The sequence below is a fragment of the Hylobates moloch genome, unplaced genomic scaffold, assembly GCF_009828535.3.
Source record: "Hylobates moloch isolate HMO894 unplaced genomic scaffold, HMol_V3 SCAFFOLD_12, whole genome shotgun sequence".
NCBI lineage: Eukaryota > Metazoa > Chordata > Mammalia > Primates > Hylobatidae > Hylobates > Hylobates moloch.
Window position 1 is genome coordinate 40,176,281 of NW_026652287.1, and position 19,517 is coordinate 40,195,797.

The following is a 19,517-nucleotide window of genomic DNA, read 5'->3' on the forward strand; positions in this document are numbered from 1 at the left end:
TTTACCTTTATATTAGTAGTAGTAGTATTTATTTATTTATTTTTATTTTTGAGACAGAGTCTCGCTCTGTTGCCAGGCTGGAGTACAGTGGCATGATCTCAGATCACTGCAATCTCTGCCTCCCGGGTTCAAGTGATTCCCCTGCCTCAGCCTCCTGAGTAGCTGGGACTACAGGCGCCTGCCACCACGCCCAGCTAATTTTTGTGTTTTTAGTAGAGATGGGGTTTCACCATGTTGGCCAGGTGATCTCCTGGCCAAGGTCTTGATCTCCTGACCTTGTGATCGGCCCGCCTCGGCCTCCTAAAGTACTGGGATTACAGGCGTGAGCCACCACGCCCGGCCCATTTTTATATCATTAAAAAAAATAATAATGATGATAGGAGGGTAAAGGAGTGGAAGATTATTGCAGGATTGGACTCTAGTTGGTTCACGTCACATTTTATCTGCATCCTTGGACAGTCCTCTCCAAAGCTGACTCTGGGTTTGGCCATGGGACTTGCTTTGGGCAACAGGACAGTAACAAATATCACACGAACAGAAGTTTGGAAAACGTTTGCATTTGGGGGCTTTTTGTTTCTTCCAACTGGGTATCCCTGCAACGACCACCATATGAACAAGCCTGAGTGAACCTCCTGGAAGACAAGCAATCCTGGCTGTCCCAGCAGAGGCCTCAGCACAGGAGTGAGGCTGTTCCCGGAAGAACCACCCAACCAACACATAGAACTGTCAGAAATATGCCAGGCACCGTGGCTCACGTCTGTAATCCCAGCACTTTGGGAGGCCAAGGCAGGCAGATCGTTTGAGATCAGGAGTTTGAGACCAGCCTGGGCAACATGGTGAAAACCCATCTCTACTAAAAACACAAAAATAATCATAACAATGATAATAATAAGGCTGGATGTGGTGGCTCACACCTGTAATCCCAGCACTTTGGGAGGTCGAGATGGGCGGATCACCTGAGGTCGGAGTTTGAGACCAGTCTGGCCAACAAGGTGAAACTAAAAATACAAAATTAGCTGGGCATGGTGGTGCACGCCTGTAATCCCAGCTACTCGGGAGGCTGAAGCAGGAGAACTGCTTGAACCCGTGAGACAGAGTTGCAGTGAGCTGAGATTGCACCACTGTCCTCCAGCCTGGGCGACAGAGTGAGACTCCATCTCAAAAAACAAACGAACAAAAACAAACAAACAAAAAAAAGAAAATGAATAAATGGTTGCTGTTTTAAGCCGCTCAAGAAAGACTATTCAAAAGGCTTTCAATCCCATGGTCTAACCCACGGTCACTCACCTGCCCTCCCAAACTGGGAACAGGTCTCCATTCCCAGGATGACATTGAAAATATTTAGCATATGAGTTTCCTGCATGTCAGAATAGAGCAAGATCTTGAAGGTTCATTGGTATTCTCGGAGTGAACCCTTTAGTGGTTGGACCATGGGGAGGTCTGGGAGCCCCTGGGGAAGCGCTTACTTACCAAATGGTATGGAAATAGTGCAATATTTAAAACACCAGTTTGGCCATACAAGTATGTCCCTGCGAGTCAACAACTCTGCTGGTAGCAATTATTTAACCTCCCTTTTCATGTGTGGAAGAATCTAGGTGTTTTTCTCCTCTAAAAAAAGGTACCTACATATTCCAAGAGGTTTTCCTTAACACAGCCCAACTCACAGCCACATGCCCCGACCACACGACAGGTCCTTACCGGGACACCACACAAAAACAAGCATATTCTCAGATAATTTAATCAGAATTTTAATATAAACAGGTCATTATCCCATATTTTACATGCAGAACGATTTCAATATTCCAAATAAAAGGCGTCTTCTGTACATGGTGCTACTTGGCTCTTGTAGGAAAACATTGAAAAAATAAGAATTGAGCTGTTGGTGGGTTTCGTGTTTCTGAGTTGTTTTCTGCAAAAGCTGCGGCACATTTGATCCTGCGTTGCCAACACGCAGGGCCGAGGCCACCCAGGCACACAAAGGGACGAGGAGCAGCAACTTTCAGGCAAAGTGTAAAGACTAAACAAGCCGTTCCTGAATATGTGCATGGAGGCACACTGATTTTGAGGCTCTTCCTTCCTTCTCCAATGGGACCAAGAGCCCCAGATTTATGATCTGGTTTTTAACAAGGATTTTCAGTGGCCCACACCCAGATAGAAATTTGGCTGGTGGCTGGTTCTGGACCTTGACTGGTATTAGAAGGTAACAGTAAGCTCAAAAAGCTGTTGTGTCCCCTCCCCTCACCCCCATTTCTCGGGGACCCTTAAGGAAATATTCATCTTCCATTGCAGCCCCCTGGAAGTCCACCATGTTCTCTTGTATGTTCTAGGAAAAAAAAAAAAAAAAGTGCTGAACTGTTCTTTTCATTCCCAACCTCACCTCTCATATAAATTAATATTCTGAAGAACATGCTGGAAGATTTTCTGAAGTGACACCCCTCTACGTGTACCATGTATATAAAATTGGCATTCCCTGTTCCCCATCCTCAACAAAACCATCGTTTCTGAAGAGCCTAAGGTGTCAAGGACTCACCAGGTGGCATTCAAAGGACATTTAACCCTAAACTTCCACCCACTGTGAAGGAGAGAAATGATTACCACTAGGACTAAAGCACATCCATCTACCAGATGACCAGTGCAAGTCATATGCTGATGACGCTCCTGCTTTTTCACACGTGTTGCAGCGGACTACAAATAAACACCTCCCAATCCAATAAGCACATTTCTTGGTGGACTACCTGCCCTGGTAGGATACAGTGAAAGATCTGTCCGTCAGTTGGCAACATAGTCCCCAGGGTCGCAGGATGACCTGTGCAGACCCTTGTGTCAGTTCCCACAGCTTCTCTCAATCGTCCTCAGCCTACATCCAGACAAGCAGCAGTGCTTCTCCTTCTCACTACTTCCAATGATGCAACAGCACCTAGGACAGCTCCCAAAACCTGAACATTTTCTGATGCGTATTTGACATCACTGATGCAGAGCGAAAGTGACGTGCTTAGTATTCTCCTCTTGGAAGAAGAAACTCCTGTGTGGCTTTCACTACATTAACGAAAAGGGTTTTAATCCTAGTGAGACATCTTTAAAAACAAGCAACAAAAAGTGTTACCCTAAGCTGGTTTTGTTGCTTGTTTTTGTTGTTGCAACTTAACACTACAAACTCCCAGGACAACTGTGTCTTTCTAGGACCAAAGTTTTATTGTTAAAAAGTCAACATTTCCTAATGTCAAAGGAGGCTTGCAACCCAGTAGCTGTTTGCTCTTTTCACTGCGGCAGTAGAGTCAAATAAATGAAATTGGTGAACCCCATTTGCAAGGGGCAGGCCCGGCACCCTACCTTTCTCCAGGGCAGGTGGAGAAAGGTGAGTCTGCAAGGGCAGTGCCTAAAAGTACAAGAGCAGCAAGATTTGGGCCCCACTGGCCCTGCCTAGACTCTGACATGGGTTATCAAAGCTGCACAAGGTCCAACAATATCAGCTTGAGGTCAATCAAACCCCAACACAGAGGTCCAAGGGGTTGTTGAAAAAAAAAAAAGTGTTCAGCACATTAATGGGTTTTGGACTGGAATTTCCCCCACATGCTCCCATCCCACTTGGAGAATTTAAAAAGACATTGCATTAGGTGTTTGTGTGTAAGGTGCATCACCAGCCTGAAAGGAGTGGGAATAAACCATCAGGGAGCCCAGGGCACCTTTGTGCTCACTTCAGGGGGATTCCATGGAACAGGTGGGAATGCTTGTTCTGAATCAAAGCCCGTCTTTGCCCCAGCAGCCATCTCTCACCAAAGGAAGGTACACCTTGCGGGGGTACCCCATATATCAGATACATCATGACAGCCTGGAACTTAGTTTATGTTTGGGGAACACGGTGACAATAGATGGAGACTTTTTTTTTTTAAAGGAAGATTAAATTCAGAGAAGAATATTACCAGCCAGGAAGAAAAGGATCTATGCTCACATAGAGGCCATACCTTCTCCATCCCAACTCCCTCCCTCAAAATTCTTACTGCTCCCTGGCATTCGAATCAGCTGATACACACGTTCCCTGATTCAGACCGGTTCCAGGTAGAATTCTGAAATCTCAAAGATGTCCATGATTGAATCACATCTTAACAATACACTGAGGTAGACTGTGCTGAAAAAAGAAAATCACTATCCCCCATTCACCTGTTTATTTTTCTTTGATAAAAATTTACATGCGCTCCATTTTTTATGAGAGTGATTTTCAGAGTGATTTTATATATTAAAATAAATACTTTTTCCCCTAATATAAGAAAAACCTTTCTGAATTAGAAAAATGTGAAAATTGCAGCTAGTGTAGTATACAACCACTACAAATTGACTAAGAAGAGAACAAAATACCTAGATCTACGTGTTTTTTTTTAAATTTAGATACAGACCCTCATATTTACAAAATAAATTTGGCAAAAATAATTTCCGTACTCTTGCTTCTTGTACCCAATCACTGAGGCTCCTCAGCAATATTTTTACATGCTGTATTTTCCCAAATCATATAAATAAGATAGCAATAGACCATTGGGATTCATGTCTACCTGTGTTCTTAATCAAGAATTGAGAGGGCTTGGAGGTTGCCATTATGACTCTATCCCATTCTTAAGCCCACAACTCTTAAGAGAAGAAGAAAAGGAAGCAGTCAAAAAGTTGTAAGAAAATGCACTCAGGAATAACGCATGGGCGATGGTTTTTTGATGAACCAAAGTGATGAGTTCACTATGTTCTTTGAGCAGCTGTGGTGGTTCTTTTTGCAAAGAGAAGAAACGGTGGATTCACGCCCGTTCGGAAGTTTTTGGTGGTGTGAAAGGTCTTTTTCACGGTTTCTCCTCCAGACTCTCCTCTCTTAGGGATTGCAACATTGTAAGCGCCTGAGCATTCTGCTCGGGCACCACACCTGGCCCAGATGAGGTCACCGGGCTCACAGCAGCTTCCGGGAGTTCAGTACTGAGGACCGTCAGATGCTCTCAGGGTGGAGGGGACCAAGACGCACTCTCAGTGTACCTCTCTATTGCTTAGATGTTCCCAAAGTCCATCCAGGTTGTTACGCTTTGGGATCTGAGGTTCTTGGGTTTGCACAATAACGGTAGGATGTTCACGCCCAGGAGAGGAAACGCCACAAGAGGTACACACAGAGAACCAGAGGCTGAACACAGGTGTTCTTGAAGGCAGGCTCAGAGCTAGGTAGCTACCAGCTTATCCGAACAGGAACCTTCCAGCAGACCTGGTACCTGAACCAGACCATCCATAAAACCTAGTCTCCCACACACTCCACGTGGCCTCACAACATCCAAAAGTGTTAGCAGCGAACGTGGCTTCATTCCCAGAAACGGATGCCTTTACGACCAAACAAAGAGGCCACTTGTGCCTGACTCCCTCCCCTTCCCGGCCCCACAACAGGCAGACCAACCCACGTCCCCACTCCCGCCAACCCCGGGGAATAGTCAATAACTTATGAGGCTAATACCAGAGACTTTAAAAATTAAATATGTTACAAATATATTCTCAAAACTCTGTCATCTCAGTTCTTTTTTTTTTTTTTTTTTCCATTTTTTTTTTTTTTTTTTTTTTTTTTTTTTAATGTCCTAGCTTGGTTTGGTCTTGAAAAGATTCATAATCACTCCAAATGAAATGCTCCTCCCTTGGCTCCCAAAAAGCATCTTTTCACCAGCGTGAAGGGAGGGTAGAAACCTGAGGCTAGACCTTCTGACACAAGAAGAATCTGTCAAGAGCACAGTCTCCCAGTCAATAAGAAGGAAGGAGAGAGGGGGACATGAGCTCGCACCTTTGAGAAGAACCTTCATGAGCCAATTCCCAAAGCATCAACTCCGCATGGATACTTTGCACACACATCAGCCGTGTCTAATGGACACACACACGCGCATACACACGTGAGCACACGCCGGGACCACAGACCCTTATCCAAAGTATGAAAGCAGCAGCTATTGGTCAATTTGAGGAACTCGTTTTGTAAAGAAAAAAAAAAAATCCTTCAGCCTGGATGAGAAAAAAAAAAAACAAAAAAACAAACAAACAAAAAAACATCTTGAAGCCCAACCTGTAAAACTTGAAATTCTCCTGGAACAGGGCTGGGTGTTTTTGTTTTGTTTTTTCTTTCAAACTTTTGTTCCACAGACAGGAAGTTTTGTCTTTTATACTGCAGCTCAGACACCAGCAAAAAAAAAACAAAAACAGAATTTGTAAAACAGGTGCTTTCTTTCCATCTGCTGGGGGCGGGTGGGGGGAACGAAAAAACACAAAATCCTGGTTTGAAACCGTCGCTGCCCCAAAGGGGCAGCAACTGGAAACCCCTTGCCCTCCAGGTTCACAGTTAAATCCTCTGCAGGACTAGTTAAATTGGTAACCAAACGAGTCCATCTTAAGATGAACAGAAATGTATAGGAACGATCTCTGAACTCCATTGGACATGGTAGAGTTGTGAGAATCCTGAGTCTTCCAGAGACTTTCAAACCAGAGGAAACCGAAAATGGGAACCCTGCCCGCCCCCGCCGCGGCAGGCACTGTTAGGAAGGATTGGACCGAGGCAAGGTCAGAATCCGCCCGTTTTTCTTGCCTCCGTTCATGTGTGTGTAAGGGATGTGTTCCTCGTAGCTCCGCTTGAAACCTAGCGAGGACCCTCCATCCCGGCCCCCCGCCTCCTCCCTCTGACAGTGTGAGGAACGGTCCAAGGGCACATTCTCCATGTCCTCAAACTCCATCTCCAGCTCCTCACTCTCGGGAGCCTTGTTCTCCTCGCTGTGGAAGAACGACACCTCCGGAAAGCTGGGGTGCAGGTCGTCCTTGAGCAGGTTGACAATCTCCAGGAAGGTTGGCCTCATCTTGGGGTTGAATTGCCAGCACATGCGCATGAGGTCAGTGCTGCGGGGCAGAAGGACGCGTCCTGGGTGAGTCTGGGGGCCCAGCCAAGCATCCTCCCAACCCCCACCCTCGTCCCTGCAGCCAACACCCACGGACCACACGTGCCCACATCAGATGCTGGCTGTGTGTGTGGACAATTGTCAAGGCAGAAATAGCAATGCTAGAGGTGCTGAGAGATGGTGTTTTCTTTTTGCTTTTCTTCTTCTTATTTTGGACACAGGGTCTCATTCTGTCACCCAGGCTGGAGTGCAGTGGCGTGATCATAGCTCACTGCAGCCTCTGCCTCCTAGGCTCAAGCAATCCTCTCATCTTGGCCTCCCAAGTAGCTGGGACCACAGGTGTGCACCACCATGCCTAGCTAATGTTTGTATTTTGGGCAGAGACAGGGTTTTGCTATGTTGCCCAGGCTGGCCTCAAACTCCTAGGCTCAAATGATCCACCCACCTTGGCCTCCCAAGGTGCTGGGATTACAGGTGTGAGCCACCATGCCTGGCCGCTTTTTCTTTCTTGAGACAGTGTTTCTCACTTTGTCACCCAGGATGGAGTGCAGTGGCGCAATCATAGCTCATTGCAGCCTCAAACTCCTGGGCTCAAGCAATCCTCCTGCCTCAGCCTCCCAAAGTACTGTGATTACAGGCATGAGCCATCCTGTCCAGCCTGAAAGATGGTTTGGAAAAGGGCTGCCTCATTTCAAAACTGGCTCAAGAGTAATCCCAGCACTTTGGGAGGCTGAGCCAGGAGGCTGAGTCCAGGAGTTCAAGGTTGCAGTGAGCTGTGATTGCGCCACTGCACTCTACCAGCCTGGGTGACAGAGCGAGACTTCATCTAAATATATACACACACACACAAACACACACATACATATGTGTATATGTATGTATATGTGTATCTATCTATATATATATATTTGGAGGGGGGAATGCATAATATGTATGCCTGACAAAATTTTTGTGTGTCTGTGTTTGTTTTTGAGACAGAATCTCACTCTGTCACCCAGGCTGCAGTGCAATGGTGCAGTCTCTGCTCACTGCAACCTCTGCCTCCCAGATTCAAGCAATTCTCCTGCCTCAGCCTCCTGAGTAGCTGGGATTACAGGCGCCCACCACCACGCCCGGGTAATTTTTATATTTTTAATAGAGATGGGGTTTCACCACGTTGGCCAGGCTGGTCTTGAACTCCTGACCTCAGGTGATCGTTCACCTCAGTCTCCCAAATTGTCGGGATTACAGGCATGAGCCACCCATGCCCAGCCACCCGACAAAATTTTAAGTGTATAAAGAATTAACAGGAGGCCATAATCCCAGCACTTTGGGAGGCCGAGGCAGGTGGATCACGAGGTCAGGAGATCAAGACCATGGTGAAACCCCGTTTCTACTAAAAATACAAAAAAAAAAAAAAATTAGCTGGGCGTGGTGGCGGGCGCCTGTAGTCCCAGCTACTCGGGAGGCTGAGGCAGGAGAATGGCGTGAACCCGGGAGGCGGAGCTTGAAGTGAGCCGAGATCGCACCACTGCACTCCAGCCTGGGTGATAGAGCAAGACTCTGTCTAAAAAAAAAAAAAAAAAAAAAATTAACAGGCAAACATAGGTCTCTCTCCCTCAATCCCAGGTCTCCAGTTCCCTTCTCCCAAGGTAACTACTGCTACAGGTTTGTGCAACCTTCCAAAGATACAATATGCAAGAAAATCACATGATTTGTGAACACGAGCATGCAGGTAAAGACATAATATGCAAACATAAGCACATATGTAAATATGTGTGCTTATAATATGTAAACGAGGTGTACATGTGCCATATGCTGATGCACATGTAAACATATAATATGCAAACATAAATACCTATGCAAATATATAATATGCAAATGTAAGCATAAATGTAGTACATATGGAAACTCAAGTGTGTGTACCACAATGCAATATGCAAATGCAAACACGCATGTAAAGACAAGCTATGCAAACACAAACACACCTGTAACATACAGCATGCAAACACGGTGAGCGTGTAGACATAGGAAAGGCAAAACCAAGCACATGTGTAAAGGGCAATACCCTTTCAACGAACACCTCACACACCTTAAACCCTTTCTACACTTACACTCTCTCTGGACAGTTGTCAGGTTGATCCAGATACCCTCCATCCATGACAAATTTCAACACCTGTTCATTAGACAGGCCTTGGTAAGGCTGTTCTGCCAAGCTGGTGATTTCCCAAAGGACCACGCCAAAGGACCTGCCAATGACAGTTGAGAGTAGTAACAAAGAAGCCATTTACACACACACAAACACACACACGCAAACACACACACAAACACACATGCAAACACATACACGCAAACACACACACATGCAAACACATATACACACACATACACACCCACACACAAACACACACCCAAACACACCCATACGCACACACATGCAAACACATAAACACACGCAAACACACACACGCAAACACGCATACACACACAAACACACACAAACAAACACATCTCTTGGTTTCTAGAACATGGCTGGCCACTTAATAAAACAATTCATGCTGCGGTTCATAAATGCCGTGAAAGGAAAATCAATTTGGGGCTCCCAAATCACTAAACTCAAGGAAAAAGTCCAGCTGGGAACTGCTTGGACAAACCTGCCTCCCATTCTATTCAGAGTCCCCACTCTGCTCACTGAGATACCTGCATATCTGATTGGCTCCTTTCCAGAGGCTCATCAGAAACTCAAAAGAATGCAACCATTTGTCTCTTATCTACTTGCAACCTGGAAGCTCCCTCCCCGCTTCGAGTTGTCCCGTCTTTCCAGACTGAACCAATGTTCATCTTATATATGTTGACTGATGTCTCATGTCTCCCTAAAATGTATAAAACCAAACTGTGCTCTGACCACCTTGGGCACCTGTCCTCAGGACCACCTGAGGCTGTGCCACGGGCATGCGTCCTCAACCTTGGCAAAATAAACTTCCTAAATTAACTGAGACCTGTCTCAGATTTTCGGGGTTCACAATGCCTACAGGATTAGTCAGGACATAAGAGTAGCCGTGGGCAGATCCTCAGACAGGACGCTGCCTTCCTTTCCTTGATGGGGCGTCCAGGAGGATGGCAGGCTTCCTTCCCCCGCTCTTGGCTGTCACTAGCACCTGGAATTCAAGCCCAGCGTCCATCCACCCATCCACACACAACTCACCACATGTCAGAAGAAGTGGTAAAGACCCCATCCTTCAGGGACTCTGGCGCCATCCACCGTACAGGGAGTAGACCCTTGCCCCCTTTCCGGTAGTAATCCGTTTCATAGATGTCTCTGGTCATTCCAAAGTCTGACAACACAAAAGGTTCACACGCTCTTAACCTTCAGCCTTGGTCCTAGTATCTGCCATCTTGACTGCCCCACCTCTCGCAGAGCCCTAAGAGGGGTTCACGTTGCCCATATCTGCGCTCACCTGGGTGGTGGCCAAATCCAGTAAGAATGGATTCTGAGGGTACTCATGGGGAAGTGAAGGGGGAAGATGGGCTATTGTTTAAAGGGAAGGAAAAGAAGGTACCAAATCACAAAGAAGCTACATTTTTCTTTTCTTTTTTTTTTTTTTTTTTGTTATGGAGTCTCACTCTGTCCTCCAGGCTGGCGTGCAGTGGTGCAATCTTGGCTCACTGCAACCTCTACCTCCCTGATTCAAACAGTTCTCCTGCCTCAGCCTCCTGAGTAGCTGAGATTACAGCTGTCTGCCACCATGTCTAGCTAATGTTTTGTATTTTGAGTAGAGACGGGGTTTCACTGTGTTGACCAGGCTGGTCTCAAACTCCTGATCTCAGGTAATCTGCCCACCTCAGCCTCCCAAAGTGCTGGGATTACAGGCGTGAGCCACCGCGCCCGCCAGGAGATGTCTTTATGCGTCATAAATAGAATCATATCACTTCCTGCTGCCCCTTGCTCATGTAAGATAATGTCGAGATGACTTGCCGTGACACGCAAGGTCCTTCTGGGTCTGGTTTCTGCCTCTCTCCTCAACCTCACATCTCACGCTGCTCTGGTCCCCTCGATATTCCTTTTTTAATTGTTTTTTGAAATAGCGTCTCACTGTCGCCCAGGCTGGAGTGTAGCGATGCAGTCACAGCTCACTGCAGCCTCCACCTCCTGGGCTCAAGCAATCCTCCCACCCCAGCCTCCTGAGTAGCTGGGACCACAGGTGTGCACCACCACACCCAACTTTTTAAAAACTTTTTTCATAGAGATGGAGTCTCACTATGTTGTCCAGGCTGGTCTCAAACTCCTGGACTTAAGCAGTCCTTACATACTGTCCTTCCAAAGCACTGAGATTACAGGCGGGACCCCCGGTCCTACAAACATATCTTTTAAAGAAGTGAATGGGTAAGTGAGTTTATCAATACATGCAATTAAATGACAGCTGGTGGGGGGGGGTCCCCATCCAAAATCTTGCCCAGCCAGGCACAGTGGCTCATGCCTGTAATCCCAGGGCTTTTGGCCAACACAGGTGGGTCATTTGAGGTCAGGAGTTTGGGACCATCCTGGCCAACACGGTGAAACTCTGTCTCTACTAAAAGTACAAAAATTAGCTGCGTGTGGTGGTGCACGCCTGTAATCCTAGCTACTTGGGAGGCTGAGGCAGGAGAATTACTTGAACCTGAGAGGCAGAGGTTTCAGTGAGCCGAGATCCTGTCACTGCACTCTAGCCTGGGCGACAGAGCAAGACTCCATGTCAGAAAAAACAAACAAAAAAAGCTGGTGCAGTGGCTCACGCCTGTAATCCCAGCACTTTGGGAGGCCGAGGCAGGAGGATCATGAGGTCAGGAGATCAAGAATATCCTGGCCAACATGGTGAAACCCCGTCTCCACTAAAAATACAAAAATTAGCCGGGTGTGGTGGCGCACACCTGTAGTCCCAGCTACTCGGAAGGCTGAGGCAGGTGAATCACTTGAACCTGGGAGGTGGAGGTTGCAGTGAGCCGAGATCACGCCACTGCACTCCAGCCTGGGCGACAGACAGAGTAAGACTCTGTCTCAAAAACAAAAAAACAAAACAAAACAAAACCCCACAAAAAAACAAAAACAAAAAGAAGTATCTTGCCCCTTTATATTATCAGAAAAGATTTAACGGCCCATTATAGACAACTTCCTTCTGAAATCAAACCTGGCCTGGTTCGTTATGTTTTCAAAGCAGAAAGCCAGACGAACCTCCAATTTTGACAGTAAAATCATGGGCGACCATGCAGTTTCTCGCTGCCAGGTCCCGATGCACAAACTTCTTGGCGTTCAGGTAGGCCATCCCGTCAGCAATCTCTGCCGCCATCTGAATCATCTCTTGCAGGGTAGGGGGAGGGCGGCCAGGATTATTCTAAAACAGAAACACGGGGTTGGTGTTTCAGCAGCACTGGGATCCAAGGAGGCCAGGAGCGGGTGCCCCACCGAGTACCCCGCTGGGTCCCCCGAAGCAGCTCACCTCAGCCTCTGGCCGCAGAGAACGGAGGTAGCTCTTCAGGTCTCCGTGAGCCATCAGCTCCATCACCACCAGCGTGGGCTGGCCCTTGGACACCACTCCCAGGAGGCGCACCTGCGGAGCAAGCAACCAGGGTTCTTGGAGGAGGGTCCGTGATTCGACTCACCAAGGTTCTCCCTGCCTGGTGTCCATGTCACACACAGCACCCTGTGGCCTGGATGCAGCATGCTCAGCCCTGGTCTAGGAGAGCAGACAGACCTGCCTGGACAGCAGACAGATAGGCCTTTGTTTTTTTTTTTTTGTTTTTTTTTTTTGAGACGGAGTCTCGCTCTGTCACCCAGGCTGGAGTGCAGTGGCACGATCTCGGCTCACTGCAACCTTCGCCTCCTGGGTTCCAGCAATTCTCCTGCCTCAGTCTCCCGAGTAGCTGGGGTTACAGGCGCCTGCCACCACACCCGGCTAATTTTTGTATTTTTAGTAGAGAGAGGATTTCTCCATGTTGGTCAGACTGGTCTTGAACTCCCGACCTCTGGTGATCCGCCTGCCTCAGCCTCCCAAAGTGCTGGGATTACAGCCACCGCACCCAGCCAGGCCTTTGTATTTTAACCATTCCCTCTGCCTGGCTCTCTGTTCCCTGCCACATCCACAGGGCCCAGCTCCTCATGTCCTTTAAGTCTTTGCTCAAATAGACTCCTGTCCAACCCTCCTTTCCTCCCTTTCTTCATGTTTCCATAGCATTTTCTCCTAATGTATAAAGGGTTTGGAGGAAGCTGGGGGCGGTGGCTTATGCCTGTAATCCCAGCACTTTGGGAGGCTGAGGCCGGTGGATCACCTGAAGTCAGCAGTTCGAGACCAGCCTGGCCAACATGGCAAAACCCCCATCTCTACTAAAAATACAAAAATTAGCTGGGTGTGGTGGTGGGCTCCTGTTATCCCAGCTACTCAGGAGGCCGCGGCAGGAGAATTGCTTGAACCTGGGAGGCAGAGGTTGCAGTGAGCCAAGATTGTGCCACTGCACTCCACCCTGGGCGACAGAGACTCTGTCTTAAAAATATATAAAAGTAGGCTGGGAGCGGTGGCTCACGCCTGTAATCCCAGCACTTTGGGAGGCCACAGTGGGTGGATCACGAGGTCGGGAGATCGAGACCATCCTAGCTAACACAGTGAAACCCCGTCTCTACTGAAAATACAAGAAAATTAGCCAGGCGTGGTGGCGGGCGCCTGTAGTCCCAGCTACTCGGGAGGCTGAGGCAGGAGAATAGCGTGAACCCAGGAGGCGGAGCTTGCAGTGAGCTGAGATTGTGCCACTGCACTCCGGCCTGGACAACAAAGCGAGACTCTATCTCAGGGAAAAAAAAAAAAAAAATGATGTACTGCATGTATACACATATACACACACACACATATATATATACACACACATACATATATATATATATATGAAATAAAAATAAAGGTTTTGGAGTCTGCCTCCGCCTGCTGTTTTGGAAGCTCTACAGGGGCAGGTATCCACCGTATCACAGGGACAATAGCAGGGCTTTAAATGCCCCATAAATATGTGTGGAAAGGATGAAAGCACATGGGACTCAAAGAGAAACAAAGGAGCAGAAAGGCAGGAAGAGTTTGTGCTGCCTTCAAAGCAGAGTAGGAACGAGGGCAGGTGGTATCAGGTGGACCTCTATGTGGTCCTGGGTTACAAAGGAGCCAGGAAAAAGCAAGAAATGGAAGAGTCTAAAAAGCAATGGAAGATTCTGGAAAATGATGGAATATTCCGGAAAGTGGTGGAAGATTCCAGAAAGTGATGAAAGATTCTGGAAAGCAATGAAGCATTCCAGAAAGTGATGAGACAGTGATAGAGTCTGGTTCCAGGCGAAGTGGGAGAGGATGGGATTTGAGAAGGGAACAATCCCTCCTTGCACCTCTAGGATGGGAAGCTTAGTGGAGTGGGGGGTGGGTAGGAGGTTACACCCTGTGTCCTCTGTTGCTCTGTGCAGGAGGAGGAGGCAGAGATGGGGAAAGGGCAAGAAAGCCAGCCCATGTCCCATCCCCGCTGGACTCACCACGTGATGGCAGGTGAAGCCCTTCATGACCGAGGCCTCATTGAGGAACTCAATCCGCTCTCGGAGACTGGCTGACTCGTTGACCGTCTTCACCGCCACGCGGGTCTCTGCCTCACCCTTGATGATGTCCCTGGCGTTGCCCTCATACACCATGCCGAAGGAGCCCTGCCCCAGCTCTCGAAGGAGGGTGATCTTCTCTCGAGGCACCTCCCACTCGTCCGGCACGTACACAGAGCATGGAAACACTACTTCTCACTTATCTACACAGCATCCTTGGCGGATCCCTTAGGGGTCTGCAGCCACCTTCCACCTAAGCCCTCACCCAAACCCCCTCAGAAACACTCATGAAATGAGTTCTGTGATCCAGGACCCATGCCAGGCACTGGGCATATGGCTGAGAACAGGACAGGCATCTGCACCCATGGAGAGGGCATGGCAGAGACTCAAGGAAGGAGCCACAACTGGTCCAAGATCCTGACCAATATGTCCTGAGGCAAATCTGCATCCCCATCCTTCTTGTCTGATTTCGGGCCCTTGCTACGGAATGATGCTACTTCACACCTGAGACTATTGTTTCTGCAAAGTGCCAAGGGGATGGAAAGACAGGTTGTAATAGCTTGGGGAAAAAAAAAGCCAGGATACTTGGAGCTCTTCCCATGAAAAGGTGGAGTCTATCTCACCACTCCTTGGACCTGGGCATGGCCTTGTGAGTTATTTTGGTCAATGGGAATCAACAAGAATGACACAAGCAGAGATTTGGAATGGACTATTGCCCTGGAGCTTGATACTAGGAACCAACATAGGACCATGCAATGAAGCCTGAGCCAGCCTGCTGGAGCCTAAGAGGCTACATGGACAGAGTGAGGCTCAGCCTCCCCCAGCTTAGGGCCCCCACCTTGGGACCACCCAGCCTGCCGACCACCAGACATGTGAGTGAAATAATCTAAGACTACCGAACGCTAGCTGACACACCAGCAAAATGTAGCTACATGGGTGAAGCCAGGCAAGACCAGAAGAAGAACCGCCCAGCTGGGCCCAGCCCAAGTGGTCGACCCTGTCCAAGGGTCCCAGACCAGCTAGATGAGCCCATTCAGGCAGGTGCCAAATACCATGTGTCCGGATGCACACAGTAATGAGGCTTCTGCAGCAAGGGCAGTTTGGCAAGCTCAAATGAATAAGAGGGCTTTTCTTGGCCTCCCTGGGGAACCCATCCTTCACTCTCACTCAATGGTGAAGGCAAAGGAAGCTGATGAGTAGGGTTCTGGCCACCCACAGGGAAGGGATGGTACTCACCATCACTGGCACTGAGATACTCAGGATTTGAAGAAGCGTAAAGTGGTCCCAGTGGCCCATCTGGCTGCCTAGAGGAGAAAAACGAGGGACGTTAGCTTGAGATTCTCATGGGACTCTGCAGAAAGGTGTTTCATACAAGACTCCCCAAGGCAAATGGCAGCCCTTACCAGCAGAATCCCCATAATCCTAGATGCAGTCTAGGGCAGGGATGGGGGACCTTTATGTTTTGAATGGAAGCCCATCAGACAGGTACTTAAGTGCATCAACATGGGAGCACTCATCCCTCCCTGGGTGGTTTTTTTTGTTTTTGTTTTTGTTTTGTTTTGTTTTGTTTTGTTTTACGTTTCAGATTTGCAGTCTTGCTGTGTTGTGGCTGGAGGGCAGTGGTATAATCATAGCTCACTGCAGTCTCAATCTTGTGGGCTCCAGAGATCCTCCCACCTCAGCTTTCTGAATAGCTGGGAATACAGGTGCTCACCACCACACCTGGCTAATTTTTAAAATTTTCATAGAGACAGGGTCTCATTATGTTGCCCAGGCTGGTCTTGAACTCTTGGTCTCAAGTGATCCTCCTGCCTCATCCTCCCGAGTGGCAGGGATTACAGATGTGCACGACCATGCAGGGCTCTGGCTGGCTTTTATTATAACTTATGGCCGTCCATGTAACACTTAAAAACCACTCACCCAGTACTGTTCTAGAGCGAGCTCATCCCAACTGATGAGAAACAATTATTAAACTTTCAGGAAACTAGTGAGCCAGTTGTTAAACACAAGCATCATTAAAGGTTAAATTGTACAATGCCTTCCAAATAGAACACAAAATGTAAATTATAGAGGCTTACAATTAAATAAATTATCCTAAAAGCAAAGACAATACATGTTCAAAACTCATCACTTCCTAACCCTCATACGACATTTTACTATGATCAATGCAGTTGAGGTTATTTACATTATATCATTTATACACCATATTGTATCCATAGGGTGGATTCAATGGGGAGCTATTATGTATCTCTTTCCAACACTGCACTCAGTGATATTATGTCTACAGCTTGAAATTAGACATGCTGGGAATATTTACATTACAGAAACTGGCAAATGCTATAACTTGGGACTGGATTTGTTGTTCTGTTGTTTGTCCAGGCTTGAGAAGGTGATGAGAAAAATGTTTTGTTTTGTTTTGTTTTTGAGACAGAGTCTCATTGTCTTGCCCAGGCTGGAGTGCAATGGCGCAATCTCGGCTCACTGCAACCTCCGACTCCCGGGTTCAAGCGATTCTCCTGTCTCAGCCTCCTGAGGAGCTGGGATTACAGGCGCACACCTCCACACCCTGCTAATTTTTGTATTTTTAATGGAGACGGGGTTTCACCATGTTGGTCAGGCTGGTCTCGAACTCCTGACCTCATGATCTGTCTTGGCCTCCCGAAGTGCTGGGATTACAGGTTTGAGCCACAGTGCCCAGCTAAGAAAAATGTTTAATCATGTAGATTAAACTTAAAAGCGTGTCATGTCTGCAATTGTGACATTAAATTTTTCTGGTTTTATAATTATATCTGATCACAAAGACATCATCTATCATGATGAACATATATGTTTTTTTTTTTTGTCCTCTCCTGCCTCAGCCTCCTGAGTAGCTGGGATTACAGGCACCCGCCACCACGCCTGGTTAATTTTTTAGTATTTCTAGTAGAGATGAGGTTTCACCATGTTGGCCAGGCTAGTCTCAAACTCCTGACCTCAGGTGATTCACTCGCCTTGGCCTCCCAAAGTGCTAGGATTACAGTTGTGAGCTACTGTGCTCAGCCATGTCCTACTCTTTAATGTAAATTTTGAAAAATTACTCAACATTCACATTGGAGCTATACCGTTTAATCAATTACAATAATACGTGGCTTTGGATATAAAGGTTTGGGAAAAAAAAAAATCAACAGAAACATTCTGTGAGAATCAACTGGCTAGGGGGAATTTACAATAAAGAGTCGTGTATATCATATTATGACAATTATCTGTAAATTGCACATCTGTAAACTTAAATATACCTATACCTATATCAAGGCATGTTTTCCCCCAGAGAACCAACTGTTCCCAGCACACCGCTGAACTCACTGAACTCACCTCTTTCTCAGGAATAGATAAATACTTCCAATCACAACACTGAAGAGAAAGACAAAGATGAGGGGGCCGATGATAATTTTTGCAATATTTGACGGGACATCTACTGAAATAGAATAAGAAAATATATGTTTCATATCAATGTGTTTCCAACAAAGTTCACACCAAAAATCACATCCACTCCTGGAATGGGTGGGCCACCCTGTTCCCTCCCTCCCTTGTCCATGAACCTCTCTGCTGCTCTTCCACACCCTGATTTTCCAGCAGTCCCAAAACAGCCCTGTAGGTTCAGTGGGACCAGGCAGTGGGCTCAGAGGTCAGTATTCTGGAAGCACACTCTTCCCAACCCCCCACCCACCCCACCCCAAATCGCTACTCATTTCCACCCCTCCCACATCTCGGGCAGTGGATGCAGGATGCTTTACTGTCAGTTTAATGCTCTGCTGTTGCCCCTCTGAAATGCTTATTCATTTTATTTTAATTTTTATTTATTTACTTATTTTTGTGACAGAGTCTTGCTCTGACACCCAGGCTAGAGTTCAGCGGCACGATCTCGGCTCACTGGAACCTCCTCCTTCCGGGTTCAAGAGATTGTCCTGCCTCAGCCTCCCAAGTAGCTGGGATTATAGGCATGCACCATCACGCCTGGCTAATTTTTGTTTTTTTAGTAGAGACGGGGTTTCACCTTGTTGGCCAGGCTGGCCTCAAACTCCTGACCTCAGGTGATCCTCCCGCCTCAGCCTCCGAAAGTACTGGGATGACAGGCGTGAGCCACCATGCCCGGTCAAATTCTTAATAATTTTAAAGCAAGGAGTTCTGTATTTTCATTGTTCACTGGGTCTTGCAAATTACATCGCTAGTCCCAATCCCAGCATGACTTTTCATAGATGTAAAATTCTTTTAATTTTTATTTTTTAGAGACAGGGTCTTGCTCTGTCACCCAGGCTGGAGTATAGTGGCACGATCACAGCTCACCACAACCTCAAACTCCTGGGCCCAAGTGATCCTCCTGTCTCGGCCTCCCAAGTAGCTGGGATTACAGGCATGCACCACCACAGCTGGCTAATTTTTGTATTTTTGTGGAGACAGAGTCTCGCTATATTGCTCAGGCTGGTCTCTAATGCCTATCCTCAAGCACTCTTCTTGTCTCAGCCTCCCAAAGTGCTGGGATTACAGGTGTGAGCCACCTCACCCAGCCGAAAAACTCTAATAACAAAGATGGAGACACTAGCAACAGGTGCCAGGCACTTAACATTTGTGTCATTAAAATGTCCCTCCACCTCCTGAAGTGGTTCTGTTATTATCTCCATGTACAGATGAGGAAGTGCAGGATTGCCAGATAAAGAAAATGTGATACATACACACCATGGAATACTATACAGCCATGAAAAAGAACGAAATCATGTTCTTTGCAGCAACATGAATGCAGCTGGAGGTGACTATCCTAATTGAATTAACACAAGAACGAAAAACCAACTACCTCATGTTCTCACCCATAAGTGAGAGTGAGACACTGAGCACACATGGACAGAAAGAAGGAACAGCAGACACCAGGACTGATATGGTTTGGATCTGTGTCCCCACCCAAAGCTCTTGTTGAAATGTAATCCCCAGTGTTGGAAGAGTGGCCGGGTGGGAGGTGATTGGATCATGGAGGCGGTTTCTAATGGGTTAGCAACATTCCTACTGGGTACTGTATAACGGGTGAGTTCTCATGGGAT

General features: G+C 47.2%; 1 protein-coding gene across 1 annotated transcript in view; it reads right to left on the reverse strand.

Annotated features, from left to right (window-relative positions):
- Positions 1-1,738: 1,738 nt before the first annotated feature.
- INSR (insulin receptor) overlaps positions 1,739-19,517 on the reverse strand; it is a 169,187-nt gene continuing 151,408 nt past the window's right edge. The window contains exons 14-21 of the mRNA XM_058425747.1: positions 17,800-17,902; positions 15,685-15,752; positions 14,392-14,636; positions 12,335-12,445; positions 12,070-12,229; positions 10,066-10,195; positions 8,975-9,109; positions 1,739-6,882 (exon numbers count right to left, since the gene is read on the reverse strand). Coding sequence (XP_058281730.1) covers positions 6,528-6,882; positions 8,975-9,109; positions 10,066-10,195; positions 12,070-12,229; positions 12,335-12,445; positions 14,392-14,636; positions 15,685-15,752; positions 17,800-17,902 — 1,307 coding nt within the window. The 3' untranslated portion in view covers positions 1,739-6,527. The remainder of the gene's footprint in view (positions 6,883-8,974; positions 9,110-10,065; positions 10,196-12,069; positions 12,230-12,334; positions 12,446-14,391; positions 14,637-15,684; positions 15,753-17,799; positions 17,903-19,517) is intronic.